Source organism: Anopheles merus, chromosome 3R (assembly GCF_017562075.2).
Source record: "Anopheles merus strain MAF chromosome 3R, AmerM5.1, whole genome shotgun sequence".
In the NCBI taxonomy this organism is placed as follows: Eukaryota; Metazoa; Arthropoda; class Insecta; order Diptera; family Culicidae; genus Anopheles; species Anopheles merus.
Genome location: NC_054084.1, coordinates 47,385,865 through 47,407,778, shown reverse-complemented (window position 1 = coordinate 47,407,778; position 21,914 = coordinate 47,385,865). Strand labels below are relative to the sequence as shown.

Sequence of the window (21,914 nt, the reverse complement as noted above, 5' to 3'; positions counted from 1 at the left end):
AAATATTGTTTCGAGCTAATAGATGTCAAATAAATGTTTAAGTATTGGTAGATTTAAAAGAAAACCCCACTGTACACATGCGCAGTACTACATAAACATATCAACTTCCATCCTGCTCACAATGACAAATGGCACGTGCTAAAATTATCTATTGCATTCGTGTGGGAAGCATACAAAGCACCCATAAGGATATAAAATTTAAGGTAAAAACATTAAAAAATGCAGTCCTGCTGGTGAAAAAGATGAGAAATAATAACGATAGAAGCTAAAATGCGGCTATCCTTTTTGCGCCGTTTCCTCGAACAGAGCGAAGAGATTTCCATTGGTGTTAGTGATTTTGTGCATAGATATGTACCGTCGTTATGTCACACACCAACACGCATTCAGACTGTCGTAACAGTGCACGGAAAACAGAGCTAGTTTTCGTCGGTCCAGTGTCAGTGTTCATCCTGTATGCTGCTCGTCAAAACAATGCTAGCTGTTTGCTACTAAATATGGCCGTCTAGGGTTGGTTCCACCCCGACTCGTGTGAAATGTGCTTGTGCTCAAAGGATGTGTCCTGCCCGTGCGGCGACATGAAAGTGTTGTGAAATAAAATCATACTAATATTGTGGAAATTGATGCTTATTTCGGAGAGGGGTTGTTAAAGTGAAGGGAACTAAACGTGAAGATTTGCACAGAAGCGGAGCTGTCTTTCAGTTATTATTGGTTGACAAACATAAATCCTCCCACCGTTCCACACATGTACCGCTGTGTATTGTGTGTGTAACTAAAGGGGAAAAAGTGAAATAATTCGACAAACGACAGAATAAGCTTCTAATGTTGTTGATGGTAACACCGGAGGCTACGTTTGCTAATATTTGGCCTAACACGACGACCGTAAGTAGTGGATTACATTATTTTATTTGTTTGTTTCATAACCGGCATGACGTTTGTCGGAATTGCGGATGAACATAGCATAATAGTGGATGGTTGTCTAAACTAAAATATCCACAAGCGCAACAGACCATACCATACCTACGAGCATCCTGAATGTTTGAGCAAAGAGGAAAATAGATTTGCAACACATTTAATCCGCACGGACTATCCTTGCTGGCAACAGTTTGCCTCTCGACCGGCCATTTCAAGGCGTTTGCTAAGCGAAAACAAAAATGCCAGCCGTGACCTACATTTCTTCGTGGGAAAGACACATTTGATTCAAGCAACTAGAAGCAAAGAATTGCATAGAAATGAGAAAGTGGATGATCCTTGACATTTATCGTGGTCATGGGATTCATTAAAAACACACCCTTTAGATACTGCTCACTTTCACGTGTCCTACGAAATGATTGTACTTTGTTATACAACGGAAAAAGTTTGACCAAGATCAAACCAGCAGCACGGATTCTTTTTTCGCACAACTGCATGGGGTAAAGGATGGGGTTTATTTGGGGCAATATATTAGATACTTTATTGATGAGTGTCAACCGGAATAGCGGCCGTACCGGCCAAGCCCATCGGTGTTGCAGCAGCGATATCTTTGTTAGTTGGATGGTCCTGTTGCGGAAGAACGTAATATGTGGCACAACGAACACAATAAATTAGGTGCACAAGGCGGGTGGAAAGTTTGAAGTGTATCCCAAGCGGAGGAGATGGCAGGAACATTTTCGAGCATTTCGTATGCAAACCAGCATAAATTCCCTAGGAGACGTAGTGGCAGATGCATGGTAAATATTTATCGATCCCGACCGCTACTACGCAAGATAAGCTTCTACTCCTAGCTGATAAAAGATTATTAGAGTTTGTGAGAGCATGATGATAAAACCTCAAATGATGTAGCAAAAGAACTTTTGTCTTCATATCTCACATTATGTCTTTTGCTTTATCGTAATATTTTTACATCTTTGATTATTATCAAAATATTATATAAAGTTGTTATTGTTTCCAAAACATATATTAAACCATATATAGTTTTGTAATTGATATAAATGAAAGCAAAAATTCCCGTTTGCAATATCTAGCATTGCATAACAGATGTCTTTAAAGATACACTACCAAACTGAAAACGATTTCTTCGACGCCGATTGCATGCCACGTCGAAAAGCGTCTTTAAGTTGTCCTCCACGTTCACATGGTTTGCGTTGTGCGCTGCAAGTGATGTTTAAAATTTTACGAGCCTTGCACAACGAAGCGCAGTACGCTTTCCACTCTATTATTATCATTGCGCCACCAGGATGGCTGCAATGGATGGCCTACCCGGGTGCGGTTGGCGATACCCCGCTCAGCCAAGGCAACCGAAGCCGGCAACGGAACGAGTGCATGTGCTTGTCGTTATTTGTGATGAGCATTATCTCTTGCAAGTGTTTGCAAAGGCTTCGCACTGCAGCCGTCGGCTACACCGGCAATTTCATGAATTCAATGTAGCTTCTGTTAATGCATATGTATATGATCGTGTCCTTTCCGTATCGTATAGCCACGATCTACGGGTTAAATGTCAACCACAATGCCGCAAAGCAGATGGAAGTGGACTGCCGTGTTGAAAGGATAAAACCGAACGGCCCATCACTCGTGTACCATCCCGGCCATCAGGACACCGCTAACGAGACATTGTCCTCACGAATGTATCGCTGTGCGTTCGTGTGTGTGGGTGCATGCAACCATCAGTTCACTATCAGAGGACTCCTTCCACACGGCGTCATTGATTGAGTCTTCGGTATCCTTGACTCTCCACACGTCACGACACGTTGCGACCCAAGTTTGCTGCCGGTGGTTTCGTTCGCTAAGACACCGTCAGACATCGGACACAGAGAAGGAAGGTATAATCCACGCCACGCCGATTGAAGTGATAGGAAGCAGCAGCAGTAGCGGCGATGTCCTCCCGTACGAAGCGCATGAAGAAAACGTCATGGGGAGCGCGGGAGCGAGCGGGCATGAGCTTCCTGATTGTCGTAGCGTTCTTCGCCGTCTTCGGGCTGATCATCCTGACGGAGGTGCTCATGATAGATGACCGGGGCCGGTCGGGTAGCATCATCGTGCGGCACGGCAGCAATGGAGGCCGGTTCGGTGAATCTGTCCCGGACTATGACGACGTGAAGGTAAGCTGAAGCTAAATTATTCCGTAAGCGTGGAGGCTTAATACGATAGCAGTCGATACAGCTAAATGAGCCGGGTAGTACCACGGTAGCGGAAACAATCGACACTAACCCTTTGCTTTCTAATGCTCGTTCGAATCGGGCTCGGGATTTGCCTCGTGTGTGTGTGTGCTCCACAGGATGACTATCTAGACGACACAGGAATCTTCGTGCGGGAGACCAAGTACGGCGGTGCAGCTGTGAAGAACATTCTTAAGAATCAAAAAGGTATACTGCTTTGCGTCGGCTCGTCGACTTTAGCGAAAACATAGTTTTTGGTTGCTATATTTGCTGCTTGTATTATGTTTATATGAACGATTTGTTTTACCAATAGCAGTATCACTCGGTTGGGTTTGAATCGTTACACATTTCATGTTATTTTAATTTTAACTACACATAATTTCACTAAGGATAAGGTTCAATTAATGCAAGAATCTGTAGTCTGCATTTCCCTTGCTTGCTACGCACTTGGTTCTATTCTCACTGTGTAATCCTTGGGTAGACATTGCCGTTAGTGAATGGTTGTACTTTTCTCCTATCAATTTCGAAGATCTGAAAAACTCTATTGGCATATCCGTGCTAACAGATTCGGCCGAGCCGCGGAACCCTCCCGTTGTGCCTTGGGGTCAGATGTTGCCATCGAAGATCGAGCAAACGCTGCCCCGCTTTCCGGCCGACATGAAGCCAACGGACGGCTCGTGGGAGATAGTTAACGGTACAAGGTAATTGCTTTGACTACGAGTGCATTCGACACGATAGTGCGACGATGAACCCGGTTTCGTTCTGCGTATTTTACTTTTTTCGACAGGTACAAGTTTTTTGTGTTTTCCGCCTTTTATGATCGACGTGACGGCAAGCTGGTGCGTGTTATTGGGGCAACCAAAACACGTGGTCCGGAAAAAGTATGGTGCCGGTTTTGGTACCAAACTGGGGTAAACAGTACGAAATATCGATCGGCTTCGGTGATGGCACGCGTGAAGGTGAGTAAGCAGGGAGTTTGCAGCGTAATGGTGATTTAGCGACTAGAATAAGGTTTTTGGTAATCTTCTCCCAACGCTTACATTATAGATCATTCGAGAGAACTGGAATCTTAAATATAGCGCTTGCTTTATCCTGTGTCCCATAAGGGGACCGTACCCAGAAATTCCTCACGCTGTGAGTGTGGTTAGTAAGATAAGAGCGGCCCCGGGCAACGTACTTTTGCTGCGGAATACAGACAACGTAAGTACTTTCATGCTATAAATGATGTAACGTAAGGTGATACTCGTACCCTTTCAAACACAGAAAAAATAAGTTTCTATGTTGTTGTTTTTATCAATTGTTACAAAGGTGCAGTACAATATAGATATTTACCGATAAATATTGCAATATTACCGAGTTTTTTTAAGTTTTTTTGCGGCCATATAGTTTCTGTAAGATAAAAATATGAGGTTGATGAGGTATTCTTGACTCAGGCATTATATCTAGACTATCTTCTTAATATCTCTTAGTTAATTTGATTCGTATTCTCGAACTTCATCGAACTTCTCGAACTATCAATAATGCAGGAAATAAAAAAGACCTAATGCTACAAATGAACTTTTTTACCTACTGTTTATTCTTTTCTTTGCCGCCAACGTAGGATCCTGATTTTACAAATCGCACATTTAGCAACATCCCAAACAGCATCGGGGTATGTGTAAAACCCTTACATTTCAACTATGATCAGGTAATACCACATATCAACACTTTGTTGTAGACTGCCTGTTTTAAATTTGGTATTCCTTTCTTTTCATAGGCCCTGTACTTGTTGGAGTTTCTGGAGCTCAATAACTTGCTGGGCGTAAGTCACTTTACTTTCTACAACCACACGATTGGGCCAAAAGCGTCCTGCGTGCTACAACATTACGTAAATGGCGATCTGCCACAGCACATCGTACCGTACGAGGATGCTAGCCCGGCAAAGGCACGCAACAGCTCAATGGTCGATACGACCGATGCTTCTTATCACATGCCTACCAAATACAATGAAGACAATACTGCACAACTAAAGCCAAAAATTACTGTAAATATTTTGCCATGGAATTTACGAATGCGTTCCCAAAAAGAGATTCGTACCGAGGGGCTATTTGCATCACTCAATGACTGCTTGTATAGAAGTATGTACAGGTAAGTGCGATGCTCTGGGGCAGTTTCAAGTTGCAGCAAATGCGAGATAATAATCAATTATGCTATCCCATCCTGCAGATATTCACATGTTGCTTTGATTGACTTGGACGAGTTTATCATACCGCACCACAATGACACTTTGATCGATCTCATCACGTAAGTGGTTCCGAAGTATGCACTTCAGTATGCCTTTGAAAAATATGCTACGGTGAAGCGCAAGAGTGAGAGTGTTGAATAACACTCGATGCTCTGCTTATGACGATAATTACGTGTTTTGTTTTCTTCTTACATCCTGCCCTGGTCACCCACGCTACGTCGGTTCAGATGGTTGTCGAAGCGCATCAATAATCGCAACACGGGAGCGTATTCTTTTCAGAACGCATTTTTCTATCTACAATTTGCTGACGATGAGCACATGTACACGGCATCAGACAGACAGGCACACTTGCGGGCAGCGCTGACAACGCAACGGAAGACTCGCCGAAGATCGAAACTGCATCCACAGAAACAGCGGTCGAAATACATCTGCAAACCGGAAGCTGTCATCGAGGCAGGGAATCATTTCGTGTGGGAGTTTTGTCCGGGTCGAGGGTCCTTGAACGTTCCGGCGGATGCAGCTATTTTGCATCATTACCGGGTAGGCCGAAAAAGCTATCGAAACGCACCTGTAAAACATAAATTCTTTTGAATTTATTTCTGCTTTTCTTTAGAAATATCTTCTTATCCTACGATCAAATATGTTTCGATTTGAATGTTTTATTTTTACATTTGTAGGTATGTGAATTCGGTGGAGATGATTGCATTAAAACACCATCGGTCGTCGATCGTACCGCTCATCGCTATTCTAACCGCTTGCTGGATCGAGTGGGAACGGTGTACAACTACCTAAAGGATGTCTGTAGTTTACCTGATGTTCCTAGGGCACCTACAAAGCCGCCTCCAACGCGCAAAAAAGAACTTAAAATAAGAATTCCACTCAAACCGGAAAACGATAAGAAGCCGGCGGAAACAACCAAACCCCATCCAAACGGGATTAGTAACAGCGCAATAACACAGCAATCGGCGACCGTTCCAATGGAAGTCATTCTCAAGACTCGTTAAGGATGAACATCATAACTAAGGGAGTCGAAACATGGGCAAATACTCATTTAATGATTTTTATAGTTTGCAATAACTTTATTAGTTTCCTTAATCTATACAGCCTAGAATGAAAAGTGACAACAGAGCTGACAAGGATTGCGTAGCGAAATTCCGAACGTTATTGTATTTTGGGATAGTTTGCATAAAATATGGTGAGAGAAACACCAATGTGACTCCAATGTGCTAGAGTACACGATTTAAACACAGAAAAGCGAAACCAATAGGTATGATGTATGAAATTATTGCTTCCTTCTAGTTTTCTATTATTAATGTTAGTATGTTTTAGAACGATCTCTCAAAATATGTTTTTTTTTTAATTAGCAAACAAGAATCTTTACACTATTGGCGATTGCTTCAATGAGTACATTTAAAAATTGGCCCTAAAAGTTCCTTACACGTTTGGTTTACCGTTTGTCATCTGCTGACCGTATATTCCAGTTAGCTGTCATACGTTGTACACCTTGTTACAGTAGCATAACCAGTTCCTTATAGTTTCAAAACGTTCGAGCTGATTGACTCGAAGTAGCAAACTAACAAATACGCAGCATAGGAGCAAACGAATTTTCTAACTCTTCCATTTGTCACCATTCGCCGATCGAGAATATCTTCGATTGGAGATAATTTTGCACACACGCTATTAGTGCAACAGACTCTAGAAATAATAACGACGCTGCCCTACAAAGCGGGAAGCAAGTTATCAGAGCTACTAGAAGCAACTGTAATGGCGATAATCAACAGAAGAAACGCAGCTAAAAAAGGGTTTAGAACACCGCATATCAGAATAAGGAATGCATACATCATACAACTATTGTTTTATGTTTTCTTTCTCAATATCTATCAAGTTTACAGGTTAGCATTCTTTACTAGAACAACACGACCAGACGTTATAATAACACTGCATTATTTCAACGGACATTCCAACGAGTTTGATTGCATAAAACAGACACAACAGTTCTATAGGTATATCGCTTCTTAACTTACCCCAGACGAAAAGGTAGGGATATGCCGAAAGGCGGAATGTAACAAACTGAGAAGCACTAATACGTTTCACATTCCTTATACGTTTGCGTGGCGAGATTTTGTACGCTTTTACGGATAGTTGTATGCAGTTCAGTGTAATTATCTCTACATAACAAGCAAACTTTTAGGTGCAAGTTCTGTGAATCAGTTTTTAATTGATACAGTAAAATATTTATCATACTCATGGGATGGGCTGGATTGAATTCACGGATCGAAACAGGAGCGAAGAGAGCAAATCAAACGGGTGGGAGGGAATGCAACGGCATATAATAAAGAAATGGAACAGGTAATATTTTACAAAATATGAATGCCAAGTGGTATGTGTTATGAGAGGGTATGATTAATACAATGGTATGAAAACAGAAGTAAGTATCCTATGCATTTGAACCTACGCTGATAATAATTCTTTATTGAAATAACCTTCCGTAGCCAACGGTCGCAGCAGTTACCCGCGAAGCGAATGAAATAAAACTCATTTCATTTCTTACATGTAGAGATTACTAATTCTTTTCCTTGAATGTACGTGTATGTGAGTAAATCTAGTGGCTTATTCGAAAGACACCACATTCGACCACCAGTTTGTTTTTAATGATTTAAACCAAATATGATTGCTCGTCTATGGCAAATATCAGTCGCCAACTGTTAAACAATTGGTAACAGTCCCACAGTGTATGTCCGAAATTGTTTAAAAGCTATTCATGTATGTTGTTCAAGTTCACATTGCGTCACGATAACATTAAAATGAAAAACGATTATGTTGATGTTTCTTCCGTTTTATGCAAGAGACTATTTTCTTTCAGCATGTTGGTTGATTGCCTGCATATATGTAGATCTATTGTTTATAGTTATTTATTGTTATTTCATTCACTGAAATTCGGTTTAACAAAATATGTTATGTTTAAGTCTAGATAGAAACACGTTTCATTTGCATTTACGAATCTGTAATGGATATGTGTGGGATAATTCAAATTGTGTTATACGATGAAGTCAAGCTGGTAGTCAAATACTGATCAAATCTACGATTCATAGCATTCAATGGTGTGTTACTGCAGTACATGTTAATGCAGTATATGTTAATGTTCGTGAAAGCTTCCTTTAAAATTTGACGATTCAATGATGTTATGCGAAAAACGATAACACATAGATTATTTACTAAAAACGGATCGTCGCTACGCCTAGATCGTACACTACACCTGCTATGAAGTAAACATGAGCCCTGCGGTTTCTATGATTGTATGATTATTAATTTAAATTTGGTCCAGCACAACAACTTCACTGTGGTTTGTATTTTTTAAAATATCTTTATCTTTTGCCGGCATAATCATCGAAATAATGTCGAAAATACCAGTTAAACTGTGTACAGCTTTGCAATATCAGTAAACTTACGGATCAGTAAACTCGTGATTAATGCAATTTAAGCATCTGTGTTGAAGGATTTGGTTATACTTAAATGTTCCTGCTTTATCGAGCACAGCTAGATGTTGTTTGGCCGATGTGATATTTAGCTTTTAAAATATATTAATTGGAGAAAGGCAACAATGTACTGGAAGTATAGCTCAATTCGCTACCCTGTGTTGTCCGGCCTTAAAGGCTAGATGTAAAAGTGGTGAAAGAAGTTTAAGGATAAGGTCTATTATAAGAAGTGAATTGAGCATCTGGAAAATACGTAAATAAATATCTTGAACGATGGCATGCGACGATGCATTATTATTTGAGCAATGTGGAAGTAGTAGGTAAAAACTAAATTAGAAAAATCGGTATGTTGTTAATGCAAATAGTGTATCGTATTAAACGTAATCAAAACGAATGAATTATTACTACAATTTAGTAACGGAGAATCAGGAAACCTCGATTTGCAAAGAGACATTGGGTTTCGGCAATTTAATTGTCAAAATAACAGCACGACTTCGCGTTGACGGAACTGTTCTTAGCTAAAAAAATTGAGACTGTTGGTCAAAAAGAAATTCTACCTTTTTTAATATAATACTTAATAATCGTTTGATTCAAGGGAGTATTCAACATTCGTTCAGAGTGATGTTGTATTATATTAAAAGCTTCACGTTACTTTACTGTAACATAACCTTACATAGTAATTTTAGCGATTTATAAATGTAATTTTGCAGTGAAAAACCTAAAATAAGGTTGTAACATTCAAACATCAGTCACATTTGGATAGTCATCTAATAGAAACTGTACAGTTCTTTGTGAAATAAAATTGCTCGTGATAATGTATAGGTTTCCTTCTACCAATACATTCTTAAAAGCCACGTGGCTTTCTATCAACAACACTGTGTTACGCATCCTCACTGTATGCTATTTACTTTCCCGAGCGTATTTTCTCTTTCATATTTTTCCTTCAGTGTACGGAATTTCCCAACTCTCACGATTCTCGCAACAGCTAGTTCTCTCGTAAAATTCTCCTGAATTCTCCAACGAAGGATGTCCTTTTTGCACGATCTATCTTGCACGATGGCAGCTTGCCTCAGTCATTGAATGGCTGTCGGAAGGATTGCACAATTGCTCTGAGCGTACGTGTATTCCAACAGAAGCTGCTACACTAAAGTGTTGTTATTTTTTGTGTGATCTATTTTAGGTAGTGTAAAACAAGCGCTTGACGAAGCAGAATACAGATGTGCAGGCCACAGCATTATGTTGATTGATGTGAACTAGCAAACCAGAGGCTCTCCGGAGCAACTGTTTTATATTACGTATATAAATCCAGTGCCAAGAACAACAGCTGATAAACGGCAATGCACAGTAAAAGTCGATCTGGGTCGAGACTGGCATGTCTGTCGGTAATCTACGGCCAATGCGTCTGCTATCGATCGATCGATGCCATCATCTTGTAGTCCCGTTCTAACGACTGACAGTGATATCGTCCTGAGCACGAGCAGTAAATCCCATCGGAGCGTGGTTACCCAACAGGGGTTATGTGTCGGCGCAAATGGTGCTAGTTGTTAAGAAATTACTATTTGCTGCTACAGAACGCATCGGGCGTTGCATCTTTCTGAGTGTAGTGTATTTTGTGTTTGCGAAGGGTTTTATTTGAAATATTTCAGTTTTTTTCAAATAGTTTTCCCCTCGTTTTATGTTCTTTTTTTACTTTGTTACAGTGATTACTCATCACTCAATGGGTGTAAAGCATTAGGTTTCGAAGCGGCATTTGCCGCACAGTTATCAATATTAATTGGTTATGTTTTCATTTGCATCGAGTAAGTGGTGAAGTGTATTGGTGATTGGTGTTGTTCCACAGTCAGTTACCGAAGTGCAAATGTTGTTTCTGCCGTACGTGTGTGGTGTGCGAGTGCTTTATGTTGATGTTGATAAGTTTGTTTTCGTAGTCTCAGGATGTCGCTTGCGATAATAGAGTGTGTGAAGTGTGCCGCGAAACAGTGAATCCTTCCTCAATAATCGCCTCAACAAACGTTAGCTCGGGTCGAACCGGTTGGGATACGCAGGATAGGAAGAAAAAGAACATCAGCAACAAGTGAAAGGTAAATGTCATTTATCATTGAAACGAATCTGGCCCTAGGGGGTGATATTGTATGTAAATTTCAGCGCGCTTCAATTGTACGCGAATGGATTACGATTTTCACAATAACAGCAACAACAAAAAACACCAAGTACAATCGTCATAATCCCTTAAGGGAATTATTATAAGGTATAGTAATAGCGATAAATGTGATGTTTGTATTGGAACATGGAAAGCAATTGAACCATATATTCAGTAGTAGTCAGTTGATACGATACGGGGTAATAACAATGAAGTAAGCCACTTATTCGATTTTTAAGAGTAGAAGTTAACTTTTAATTTTTATAACGTTTACATAAAGTGTTTGCTAGCACTAGTGCAACAAGAAAACCAACGTAGAATGTTCGATTGAAATGAGGACTATTAAAAAATAACCACTTTCACAGTGCAGATTGCAATGATGTGCTACAGAGTGCAATCGAAATAATACACCCTCTATTGCTAATGCAACTACAACTCTATTGAAGCTATCGCAACATTGCGTTCTGGGTGCAGTACCTTTGAGTATTCCCGTGTACTTCGACACTGTAGCATTCGACGGGGTCCTTTGAAGTGCTACCAACGACATCAAAGGAGTGTTTTTTGCCTTAATTTGGTTTCTACTTCAGCTAGCGTCTTATGCATCGGTTAATGTAGCTTACCGCAGCGATTCATTCATTTCATTTCTACGGTCACACTACCTTGAGCTAGTTACCCGTATTGCATAGATATATTTGTTTGAATTATAACCTTATCGATAGGAAATACTGAACAAATCACGTATGGAAACACACTACTTATTGTGTATTAATTTTATTTAAAATCAGTAAAATCAATGTTTTATCCATTCGAAAGGGATTACAACGAATTTGTTATATTTTAAAGTCTGTTATGGGTGGAAAAAGCGCTTTGTTTTTTAGTAGAAGGATCTATAAGGTTTAGTGATAAGAAACAAGTAGCAGTCTTTTCAAATCAACACTGGAAATGAATGGTTGTAAATTACAAATATTGATTCACTTGGGCACTTTCACTGCCAAATAAAATGCTCCAGTGGTTCGTTTAGGTGTTTTTTTTTCAGAATGTAGACAAATGTGTTGAAAAAGGAATTCAACAAAACAGATTTCCTTCCAAACCTTCTAACAATATTTATTTCATACCAAGTCCCACGACATAATCATAATTCTACTTAGCAATCGGTACAGTGTGAATGTTATTCATGGTGTGTGAATTTTTGCGTCTCCTCCCGGCCTGTACATACACCGCACGCGGGCGATGGCATTGTGTTCGTGTGCTTTCAAAATCGAAAAGCTCAACCGCACCACCAGGCAGCCCGCTAGTCATCGTGCACGGGAAAGCACTGGAAAGAGTTTTCCTGCAACTCACCGAGCCCTTGGGGGACACGGTTTGTGAAGTGGCAAAAGGTACTAGGCCAAGCGAAGTACGCTCAGCCTTCTTTTCACGAGGTGCTTTTAAACATGAATAATGTTTAGTTTATTTCAGCAATGTATTGCATTATTTATGATTCATATACGTTAACTCGCATGCTCGTACGTATTGTAGGTATATGACGCTTGTAGGCACGTCTTTACCCTTCTTCCTGCCAGTAGCGAGTGCTACACTCAAACGCTTTTCCGCTAGAGTGTACAATGGCAGCAAAAAGGGTCCAAAGTAGCGGATTTGAGTTTAGGTTGGAAGACGTTTATTTGGGATGACAGAAGGGGTTTTTATTAAAGTTAATGTTAACAAAATATTTCGATTTCGAGCTGAAGAACAGATGGTTGGACATATATGCATAACATCAGTAATGGTTATGTGTAATAATCGAATTATTTCTACAGTTATAATGGCCAGATAATAAAACTAGTGACCGTTAAAACGTTTAAAAACACTATCACAACATAAATCTAAACGAAATTCTATCATATATACTGTAAGTTATGTGGTATCGCCACCATCATTATCTGTGTGCTATTTCATTATCGTTGTACTGTTTCTGGTGATTTATAAATTTAAATTGTTATCCCATAGTGTTATTCCTACTTATTAATCCGGTGCTACAACCGCTACTACAAATTTCTATCAGATTCAATAGACATATAAAAAAACGGATATTTTAATTTTGATAATGCATACCAGTATTAATAAACACTTAAAGATTTACAGAAAAAAACCCTTTTCCCTAACTTAAATAATATGATTGCGTATTTCAATCCGTTTGTTATAGTAATGGTTTGAATGTAAATCTAACCGGTTTCACAACGTGAAATAATAAATCTTTTTTAGAAGGTTCAAGCCAATGCTCGTTATCAAGCTCATTATTATATTTTTAACTGTTAAAATAACTATATCTATGTCACTGCTTGATACAAATTATCTCATCATAAATTTAATGCCAAGTATTTTACTTGATCTTTCATGTTTCTTAGGTTAAATGGCATTCCCAAATCCTAGTTCTACAGCCCATCAAAGCACAATTCTGGAGATTTACTTTTCAAATATTATTATCTTTAAGCGAATTAGTTGTGGTGAATGATCACTTGAGGCTGTTGACAACATTTACTATTTTATGCATCAGTCAACATTTTGTGATATTAGAACAGCTAGGTGGTCTACTGGCGTATGAACTTCGTCCTGGAAAAGCCAAACGTGGTTCAGTTACACATCTTCCATAGCAAAAAAAAATGACCAAATGGTTACGTAATATAAATGAGTATATTGTAAAACTTGTTAAAGACGATATAATATTAGATGCTAGAAAAAAATAGTTTAACATAATAAGATTCTGTCGAAAACGTTTGGATTAATTTGAATTTGGAATTGACTTGCACTTCTAGTATTTTAATAAGAATTTCACTCAGATTGACAACACTTCAGTCAAATTCTAGATTGTGTTAACTTTCCAAGCTAGCTGGCTGTAGGTGAGAAAAAAAATAAGTTTTCCCTGCTAGTCAATTAACAATTACAATAACTATGGCTCATTATTCACTTTTATAGCTTTCTACAAGCTAACAAAAACCGTTGGAAAATTTGTTGTGAGCTTAAACATCATAATTTTTAAACGGAAGGTGTTGCTTGCTGCTTACACATTTTATAACACAGACTTTAAAAGTGATCGTAGTTCGAATGGTCATATCGAAACTAGCTGAAAATGAAAAAAAAAATAACACACCAAAAGTGGTTTACGGCGAGGGTGATTTTGCGAGAAAGAACAAAGAAAGGGTGGTAGTGAGCTTCATTCCCATTTCGTCGATTTATTTGGCGGATAACTGGACTGTAATTTGCACCGGGATAAACAACCGGTTATTGTTTTATTTGTTCACAGTGATGGGTGGCGATATTTGTTGCTCAAGCTTTCGCGTGCATTGCCAACTGGTAAGGGAGAGAACAGAAAGAAGACAAAAAACAAAGGATGGTTTGGAAATGTTGGTACACAATGCGAATGTACTAGTGAGTGGGCCGACGAATTCCCATCCAGCGTTCGCAGAGCAGACCGAGAATGTTCTCGTGCAGCAGAAAAGCGTTCAACTCTTCACTTTGGTATTCGGTAAAGTTTTTGGGAATTTAAGCCTTTTTTCTAGCAAAAAATTGGGAAACATTTTGTGCATAGTCCATTTTGTACCGACAATCCCGTGCAACGACTCTACCAGCCACTATACCCCACGTCATCATACCGTGGGGGTAATCCGAGACCCTCGCCATGACCTATCACGTTGTCTGCTAATGGGCGATGGCCGAGAGCAAGAACGTGGTATCGTCGGAGTAAGCCACAAACAGGATTGCTCTTCCGGGTGTGTTGAGATTATGTTGTGTTTGTGTGATGCCAGGCTAAGGCTCACGCTCGAGGTACTGGTATCCGCTGCGCTCCCAAAACCACCGTCATTCGTCTGTAACCGGAACCGGAAGGGATTGGGATTGTTGTGTTCAACTATTTGGCAACGCCAACTGAAACGAACGTCAAAGGATGCACTTGAACATGTGCGTGTGTGCATGTGTGTGTGTATATATGTGTGTGTGTGACAATGGTGGTTATTCTGTGCAATAACACGGTAGGATTGATAACGAACTGAAAATCCGGTTAAAATCCCCCAACGAACACCGTTGTTCGTTTGGCTAGATCCAGTCACAAACGCTACCAAGTCTAGCCAAAAATTGACCCACACGAATTAAGCGCTCCCCTGTTGCCCCGGGGAAAATTCTGGTGCTCGACAAAAATCATGCGGCATTGCCCCGGTTCCTGTTGACAGTTGACGATAACTGGGCCCATTTCGGGTGAAACCATTTGATTCAATTCAATCCATACCCGGCAATGTGATCGCGATTGCTGTGCTTCGCGATACCGGGATAGCTGCGAGGTTGTTTAAATTTATTAAAGTGGCTTCTATTGTTCCTCGCGTAAGCCTATGGACTGGTATAAAGGCATTATGTAGACAATATAGCAATCGCTTCGTCAACGATTATTGTCCTCTAATAAATGAACTTTCACAAAAAAATAGTTTTCTATGTAGCATTGCATTACATATGTGCATTAATGGGCACATACTAGAAGCTCTTAATTAATATAAAGTTGAAATAAGTGGTAAAGATAAGAACATTGAATTATTAATATTATTGCCTTCCCACACACTACCAGCTATGAATATTACAGTAAATGTCGTCAAATTGTTATATTCAATTATTCAGTTTTATCTATAAGGTATCAACTTTAGCACATAATGTTTTGTACTTTAGACATAATGTTTCGACAATATATTGGCGGATTAAGAGTATCGGGGGCCCTAGGCGGAAAGACGAGTTGAGGCCCCCTGTAAATGGTAAATGTAGTTGGGGCGGGGGGAAGCGGCACTTAACTTGCTTTTGGTAGATTTAACTTAAAATGCCGTCGGGCCCCTTCGATCATCAGTTACAGGCTCTAAATTTTTTGCTGTCGAGGGGGGGGGGCGCAAATGATTCGCCAGCATCGGGGCTCAAACGGCCATCCTTCCGGGGGCCCTTGTCGCTAGTACTCTGACCATACGGCATACTATAGAATGGCGATCTACGAGGCCCCTAAATCCGCCTAGTCCGCCTACCGTTATATCCGCCACTGAATATAATGAGTAGTTTCTGAAGAAGTTTCTTCTTCTATTTGGCGTAACGTCCTACGCGGACATGCCGGCCTATACAGACTTTCGAGACTTAGCTTCTGATACTATGAGTTCCAAAAATCCTCAACTTCATTTTAATTATTAAACGAATCCTACAGTAGCTTCAGTGCAATATACCAAGTACACACATTTAAGTACGCACAGCCATTTTTAAACAATGATACTTGTAAACGGTTGATTGTGTACTGTAGCCGTGAGCGGTTTTGGGCACTCCTGAGACAGACCGCAAAGCGGTTGTAACATCGGATAAGTAAGTAAGTAAGTAAGTATACTCTAACATACAAATATGATAAATATGCTCAAATACATGAAAGATTGATAAAGATACTTAAGTAAATCGTTAAATACATGCACACTTTTTTGAAGCTGAGAATAAAATGATCGAGAACCATTGTATTTTTGGTAATAGGTTAAAAATTACTTTTTGATTTCATCGCATCGAAAAGTGAGCTAATACTTTAAATAGATTTTCAAGAGGAATTGTAAAATATATAACTAACCACACATTGTGTTTTTTTTTTTAATTCAAATACATTAAACCTGATCGCTAGTAATACTTTCGAGCAAGAGCTGGAAATAGTGCTTGATAAATAGTTTTAATTGTTCAAAAGCATCAACCGCCTTGCGCACAAACCCTTTAGTACGCACTATGAAAATTTTGTACGTAAAATTCTACCTCGGGAGTTACTTGTTCTGAGATAATGGTTTTCGTCATCACTGGATGAGTAGAATGAAAATGTGGGATCAACTTTTCTGCATCATCACTAGGAATGCTTTACTTTCAGTAATCTATAAACATCCTTCTGTTGCTGAATGGGCTGGATTAAAAGAGTATTACTTAATGTAAATAATCCCTACTTTGCATAATAACGATGTAAGCTCGTGTTGTACCAAAAACGTTAAAGCACGATGCGTTGAAGATTGTTTCACAAAATTGGTAGTAAAACATGCAATTCCAGAAAACCCGTTCGATAAAACTCTGCATTAATAAAAGCATCCAACAGGCACGGATGCAACACATTTGGGACTAGTGCTGCACAGCTTACTAGAGCTTGTCTATTCCTCGTAGCTATATAGTCACAGCCTGCACCTTTGAGTTTGGTCAGAATTGTTGGAGTAATCTTCACCATTTGGTTATTCGTGCTTGTTCGTCCTTTCGGCACAGTTTGCTGAAGTAAAAGTAAAGAGAGTGCAAAAGAAAAAAGAATAACCATTCAACCTTTCGAATTGTATTGCAATCGTTCGATGTTGCTGGAACGGAAGCCGCGTTGAATACCCCGTTACTTTCAAATCAAACGTTTGTGAGCCAGAAAACGCATGGACTTTGGGGAATACACTCAGAGACTTCCCATGCAAGGCTGGCCAAAATTTATATTTATTTTTGGTAAATGTTGTTTAAGTCTCAAATAAAAAAATGCTAAATTGGAATATATGTTGTAGTTTAATAAGATACAGTACAGTTATGGTATGAATTAAACTTGAGTTTTAAAATATATTTTTTAACAAAAAACAAGCAAAAAGTTGTCTAAGATGTATCCATCAGTGTACTTTAGTAGTAGTAATAGTAGTAGTAGTAGTAATAGTATTTGTTTATCGAATACTATTATAGTAATATATATTATTCCGCGTAGCACATTTAATTGAATTTACTTAAATTTACTTGCATTCACCCTAACTAGTGATTTCTGATGATAGCTTTTATCTTGTCGATTCGGGACATTATGCTGCCTTTTGCAAAGGTGTGAATGTAGAAAATTTGTGTCCATTCTGTACCGCGGCAATATGCTGACCGTTTGTTCTACCATCATTTGTGGAGAACCATTTAGAGCGGGTTTAGTCTTTGGCCATGGTCCTGTTTGCAGCGCCACTTCAATACTGCACGGAACCATTCACCTGGGCCTGTGTGCGATGGCAATGCAATGCACTCGTCCAATTTTGTGTTGAAAAGCAATAAAGGAGTATGAGAGTGTGCGACTGGTTATTTGTTTCGCTGTTCAAGCATCCAACATCCTGTGAGACTACTAGGGCAATAGTTGGTCATCGGTTGATCCTTTCTGACGCTTCATTCTCCATGTTGTGGGTTGGTATGATATGAATCGAAGCAAGAGGTATGATTGAAAACCGAAAGACGGAAAAAGAGAGTGAGACTAGGAGAGATAGAGATAGACAGTAAGAAATAGAGTGAGGGAGAAGTATAATCGCCAGTCTGTACTGTTGGGTTCGGATAATAGATTGAATTTTTGGGAAATTTATTGCCATTTCCCGATAACTAATGTCCATGTATGATTCAGTAAAATTGAACGAATGCCAACAGACTCGACTAACTCGCAGAGCAGATAGAACACCTCGGTGCAGCTGGCTTCCGTATGGTGCACATACTGTAAACTACTGCGATATCTATTTTGCCATCCAAATGGTTGTGTGCTAGGTTAGAGGCATGATGGTCCATTGCGAGTGCAATCAGCTTGACCATCGGACGAATTTTCGACGTGCTCCAGCACGTTATCGGCTTTCGGTGCCGGAAGTGAGCGTGGATTCTATGCTTACAAAGGTACAGGACTTGTGTATCAAGTTTGTTGCGCTTGGAGCGCACATCGTATGTAGAAGCATCAGTTTATTGATAATCAATTCTTCCAGTTTCAACACTCCTTTTTAGTTGAAACATCCATCAAAAGCTTAGTCAACTCAATTCAACACTATCTTCTATCTTCCGTGTCGCCAGGTCAATATGTGCTGAAATGTCACTAGGATAAATGAAGGGCTCTCAAGGTACTATGAGGAATATGGCATTGTAGGCAATGCCATTATTGCTCGATTTAATCGATTCGTTAAAGATAGACAGATGTGATGCGAGTGATCTAGGCAATGAAGTACCAAACAGATGAAGGGATGCTGTAAGCGTACGTTACGAGGGACTTTATAAAACTGTTTGTTTTACATTGTATGAAACATTGCTCACGGGATGTTATAATAAAAATGGAATTTATTTTGTAAACAATGGGTCATTGTTTTAATTTCACTGTGATAATTAATACTGTTATGTGAATATGTTAAATAACTTGTACGAAAAGTGCAATGAAAAATATAGCTCAGCATTATAACATAATCAAACGCTAACGTACCTTGAGACGTTGAGACAATTAAAATGAAAATAAGGATTTTTAAATTTATTATTTAATTAATAAATTCAATTTGCCAATTAAGAGGGAATAAGTCACGATTATTATCAAGATAATATTTAAAATGAAAAGATAGAACAAACAATTCATTCATTAATCACTTGATATATGTGATAAATATATGTAGACATATATTTATATATTACACATAATAATAAATATATTATATTTATATAGAACGGTACAATCAAGTAGTCTAATCGATAGACACATCTGCTTCAGTAATGGACGGTATCGATTCTCATCTGGCACTTCCTACCAAGAGCTGACTATTCGATTGCGTGGTGCTAATACGTCTAGGAAAGCCTGTACCAGTCTACATGTCCGCATAGGTTGTTACTCCAACAAAGAAGATATCTATGAATATGTCCTCAAATGTACATATGCAAAATGTAAAACTAAGAGGTGCGAGACACATATATGTACAACAACCCATAAATAACACGGAGCCCCTATAGACGGTGAGAGTTTTCCACGACAAAGAGTCAAGTGAAAGGTAGGTCCTGGATTGAAATGGATGTTTCAATCAACCCTACGTACTTCCTTTGCAATTTTCCTAGTCACTTATACCAATATTCATGTCCCACTTGCCGTTCGTGAGGTCCCTTGCCGACGGAGTTCTCGGCGGAATCCCACTCCGCCCATCGGCAGAATCATCTTTGCTTGGAAATCAATTACAGAGGCTTGTTTTTGTAATATGAAAGTATGTTTCTTTTCTTTCCTTTCATAAGACAAATATTATTCATGCTAAGTATTGCTTATCATAATACGATTCGATTTACTACGAAGTATTCTTAAAGGTATGAGTATTACATAAATATCACTATTCACTATTCAAATTTGTATATTTATTTCGTTCAATTTTGGAACTAGTGTTCCAAACTTTGTCGGTCTGGTGGTACAGTCACTATGGTAACAATAAGTTACTGAAAGCCAAGCTCACTTCACTAGTGGGTACAGGCAGGCCTTGACCGACAGCGGTTGTAGTGCCAAAGAAGAAGAAGAAAGTTGTAAACTTAGACACTCTTCTTCCACTTCTTTTATTTGGTGTAACGAATTACGTGTTTATGCCGGTCTTACCTACTTATTTAGTACAGTTAGTGTTTGCTACATATTCATAGTGTTCTTGCTATATATTTTTAGTTGAATAAGCGGTTTCTCATCCAAAACATCTTAAACATACTAAATTATGAATATTCTTCAAATGTTTTTCTTGTTATCATTAACATTTGTATTGACATTGCTTTATGGTATGTCAATTTGCCTTTTACGGCCTCTTTGCATTATAGTTCTTATAAAAACCTTCTAGTTTTTAATTATTTACAGGGATTATTATTAAGAAATGTTTGATAATTCGAGCTGTGTAGTTGGAAATTTGAGCTTTTCTCAGGGCGTAAGCATTACCTGTGGTTGTGTTACATATTTTGTTATTCAAAAGCATAATATCGCCTTAACATTCTTGCTATCTTCCGTAGAAACCATTTCCCGTTTGGGTGATGTGTGCTGAGTGTATCAATTTTCAAAACTTTACATAAATCCCAAACTGCGTGTAACATTCTATATGTTGGTGATAGAAAGCAAAAATGTAAAACAAGAGGCACGATCCTGAAGTCTGATGCCTTTAGGATGTAATAGAAAATTTCTTTCACTTTACTTCTGCCGTTTGATGAGTTTTGGGTGCTTGATAATGCCTGCCTTTCCACACCGCACAGTCGATTGTCCCATTTTTGTGTCCGACTTTTATACTTCATTACTGGGTGAACGGTGATTCCATGAAACGACAGTTACAAAGCAGCGCTCTTGGCCACAGATGAAAATGCTGACAAGGTAGGGATGTACTTTTTCCTTTTTCCTAAAAAAACACCCAAACACACACAAACACAATCTGTAAGGAAGAATTGAGGATCCAAAATGAAACGCAACGAAACGCTGGCCAAGCAAGCGCTGTCACTATTCGTCCAGCGTTTGTTTTTATGGCTTAGGTACTCACAGATTTATCTTAATGGGTCTGCCGGCAACTCGTTGGCTGCTTTATTTCCTGGCGTTTTTACCTCTTGAGCGGTCTTTCTCGCATGTGCTATCCACTTGCGAACACATTCAGCCCACTCTGCTTACCGATGTTTCGTCCTTTGGCGTGTCCAGGCGAGGAGAAAGATTCAAGAGGATTCCTCTTTAAGCTGATTATTTCTTAAATGTTGTACACCCATATTATGGTTTGAACCATTCGGTGTTGTGGTGAAGCTGAAGATGGAAGGGGGGCAATGGGGTAAAGGAAGCAGCGTACCCCTGCGCCTACGAGGCCGGCCGGGTTGCAATGATAAATGTACAGTAATGAGGCTTCAACTGTTTTGAGGATACTTCTACTACTTTCGAAATACTCACTTGGGTGCTTTTTTGTTGCATGTTTCACCAGTAATCGAGTTTCACGGGTGTTTTTTTTTTGCTGCTCTCGTACTCCATTGCGCGAAGCCTGCAAAACCACCCAAATAGCCTGTACGAAAATGCCGGAGCGTTTTATCTTTGGTTTTATTCGGGGCTCCGTTGGGTTCCGTATACGCCATGCATATCCGTGCTGAATGGAGGCTGGATCTCCGGTTCCCATAACGATGGAGTTAATTATGTGAAAAATGTTGACTTTTCTCTCGTTTATCCCTCTGCATTT

At 39.3% G+C, this 21,914-nt stretch overlaps 2 protein-coding genes across 6 annotated transcripts in view; both read left to right on the top strand.

The window, feature by feature from the left end:
* Positions 1 to 110: 110 nt before the first annotated feature.
* LOC121596957 lies at positions 111 to 7,122 on the top strand. Of its 2 annotated transcripts, none has more exons than XM_041922383.1 (11): positions 111 to 879; positions 2,453 to 3,074; positions 3,251 to 3,338; positions 3,697 to 3,832; positions 3,919 to 4,090; positions 4,179 to 4,331; positions 4,732 to 4,818; positions 4,888 to 5,258; positions 5,337 to 5,414; positions 5,583 to 5,895; positions 6,033 to 7,122. In XM_041922383.1, the coding sequence occupies exons 2-11, from the start codon at positions 2,850 to 2,852 to the stop codon at positions 6,357 to 6,359; spliced, it is 1,950 nt and encodes a 649-aa protein (XP_041778317.1). In that variant the 5' UTR covers positions 111 to 879; positions 2,453 to 2,849; the 3' UTR covers positions 6,360 to 7,122. The 2 variants fall into 2 exon arrangements, with proteins under 2 accessions (XP_041778317.1, XP_041778316.1); XM_041922382.1 differs by having other exon boundaries at positions 3,661 to 3,832.
* Positions 7,123 to 9,919: 2,797 nt separating this feature from the next.
* Positions 9,920 to 21,914, top strand: part of LOC121597079 (tyrosine-protein phosphatase Lar) — a 235,062-nt gene continuing 223,067 nt past the window's right edge. For 2 of the 4 annotated variants that reach the window (XM_041922583.1, XM_041922580.1), the window contains exons 1-2: positions 9,920 to 10,011; positions 10,532 to 10,912. The gene's annotated coding sequence lies outside the window, so the exon portion shown is untranslated. The remainder of the gene's footprint in view (positions 10,012 to 10,531; positions 10,913 to 21,914) is intronic. The other 2 variants (XM_041922582.1, XM_041922581.1) reach the window with 2 other exon arrangements.

Bases quoted from the DNA above. Each gene is read 5' to 3' on its own strand.
- LOC121596957 (XM_041922382.1), top strand. From the start codon at position 2,850: ATGTCCTCCCGTACGAAGCGCATGAAGAAAACGTCATGGGGAGCGCGG. The intron at 5,415-5,582 runs GTAAGTGGTTCC...ACGTCGGTTCAG, and splicing joins ACTTTGATCGATCTCATCAC to ATGGTTGTCGAAGCGCATCA. The intron at 5,896-6,032 runs GTAGGCCGAAAA...TTACATTTGTAG, and splicing joins CTATTTTGCATCATTACCGG to GTATGTGAATTCGGTGGAGA.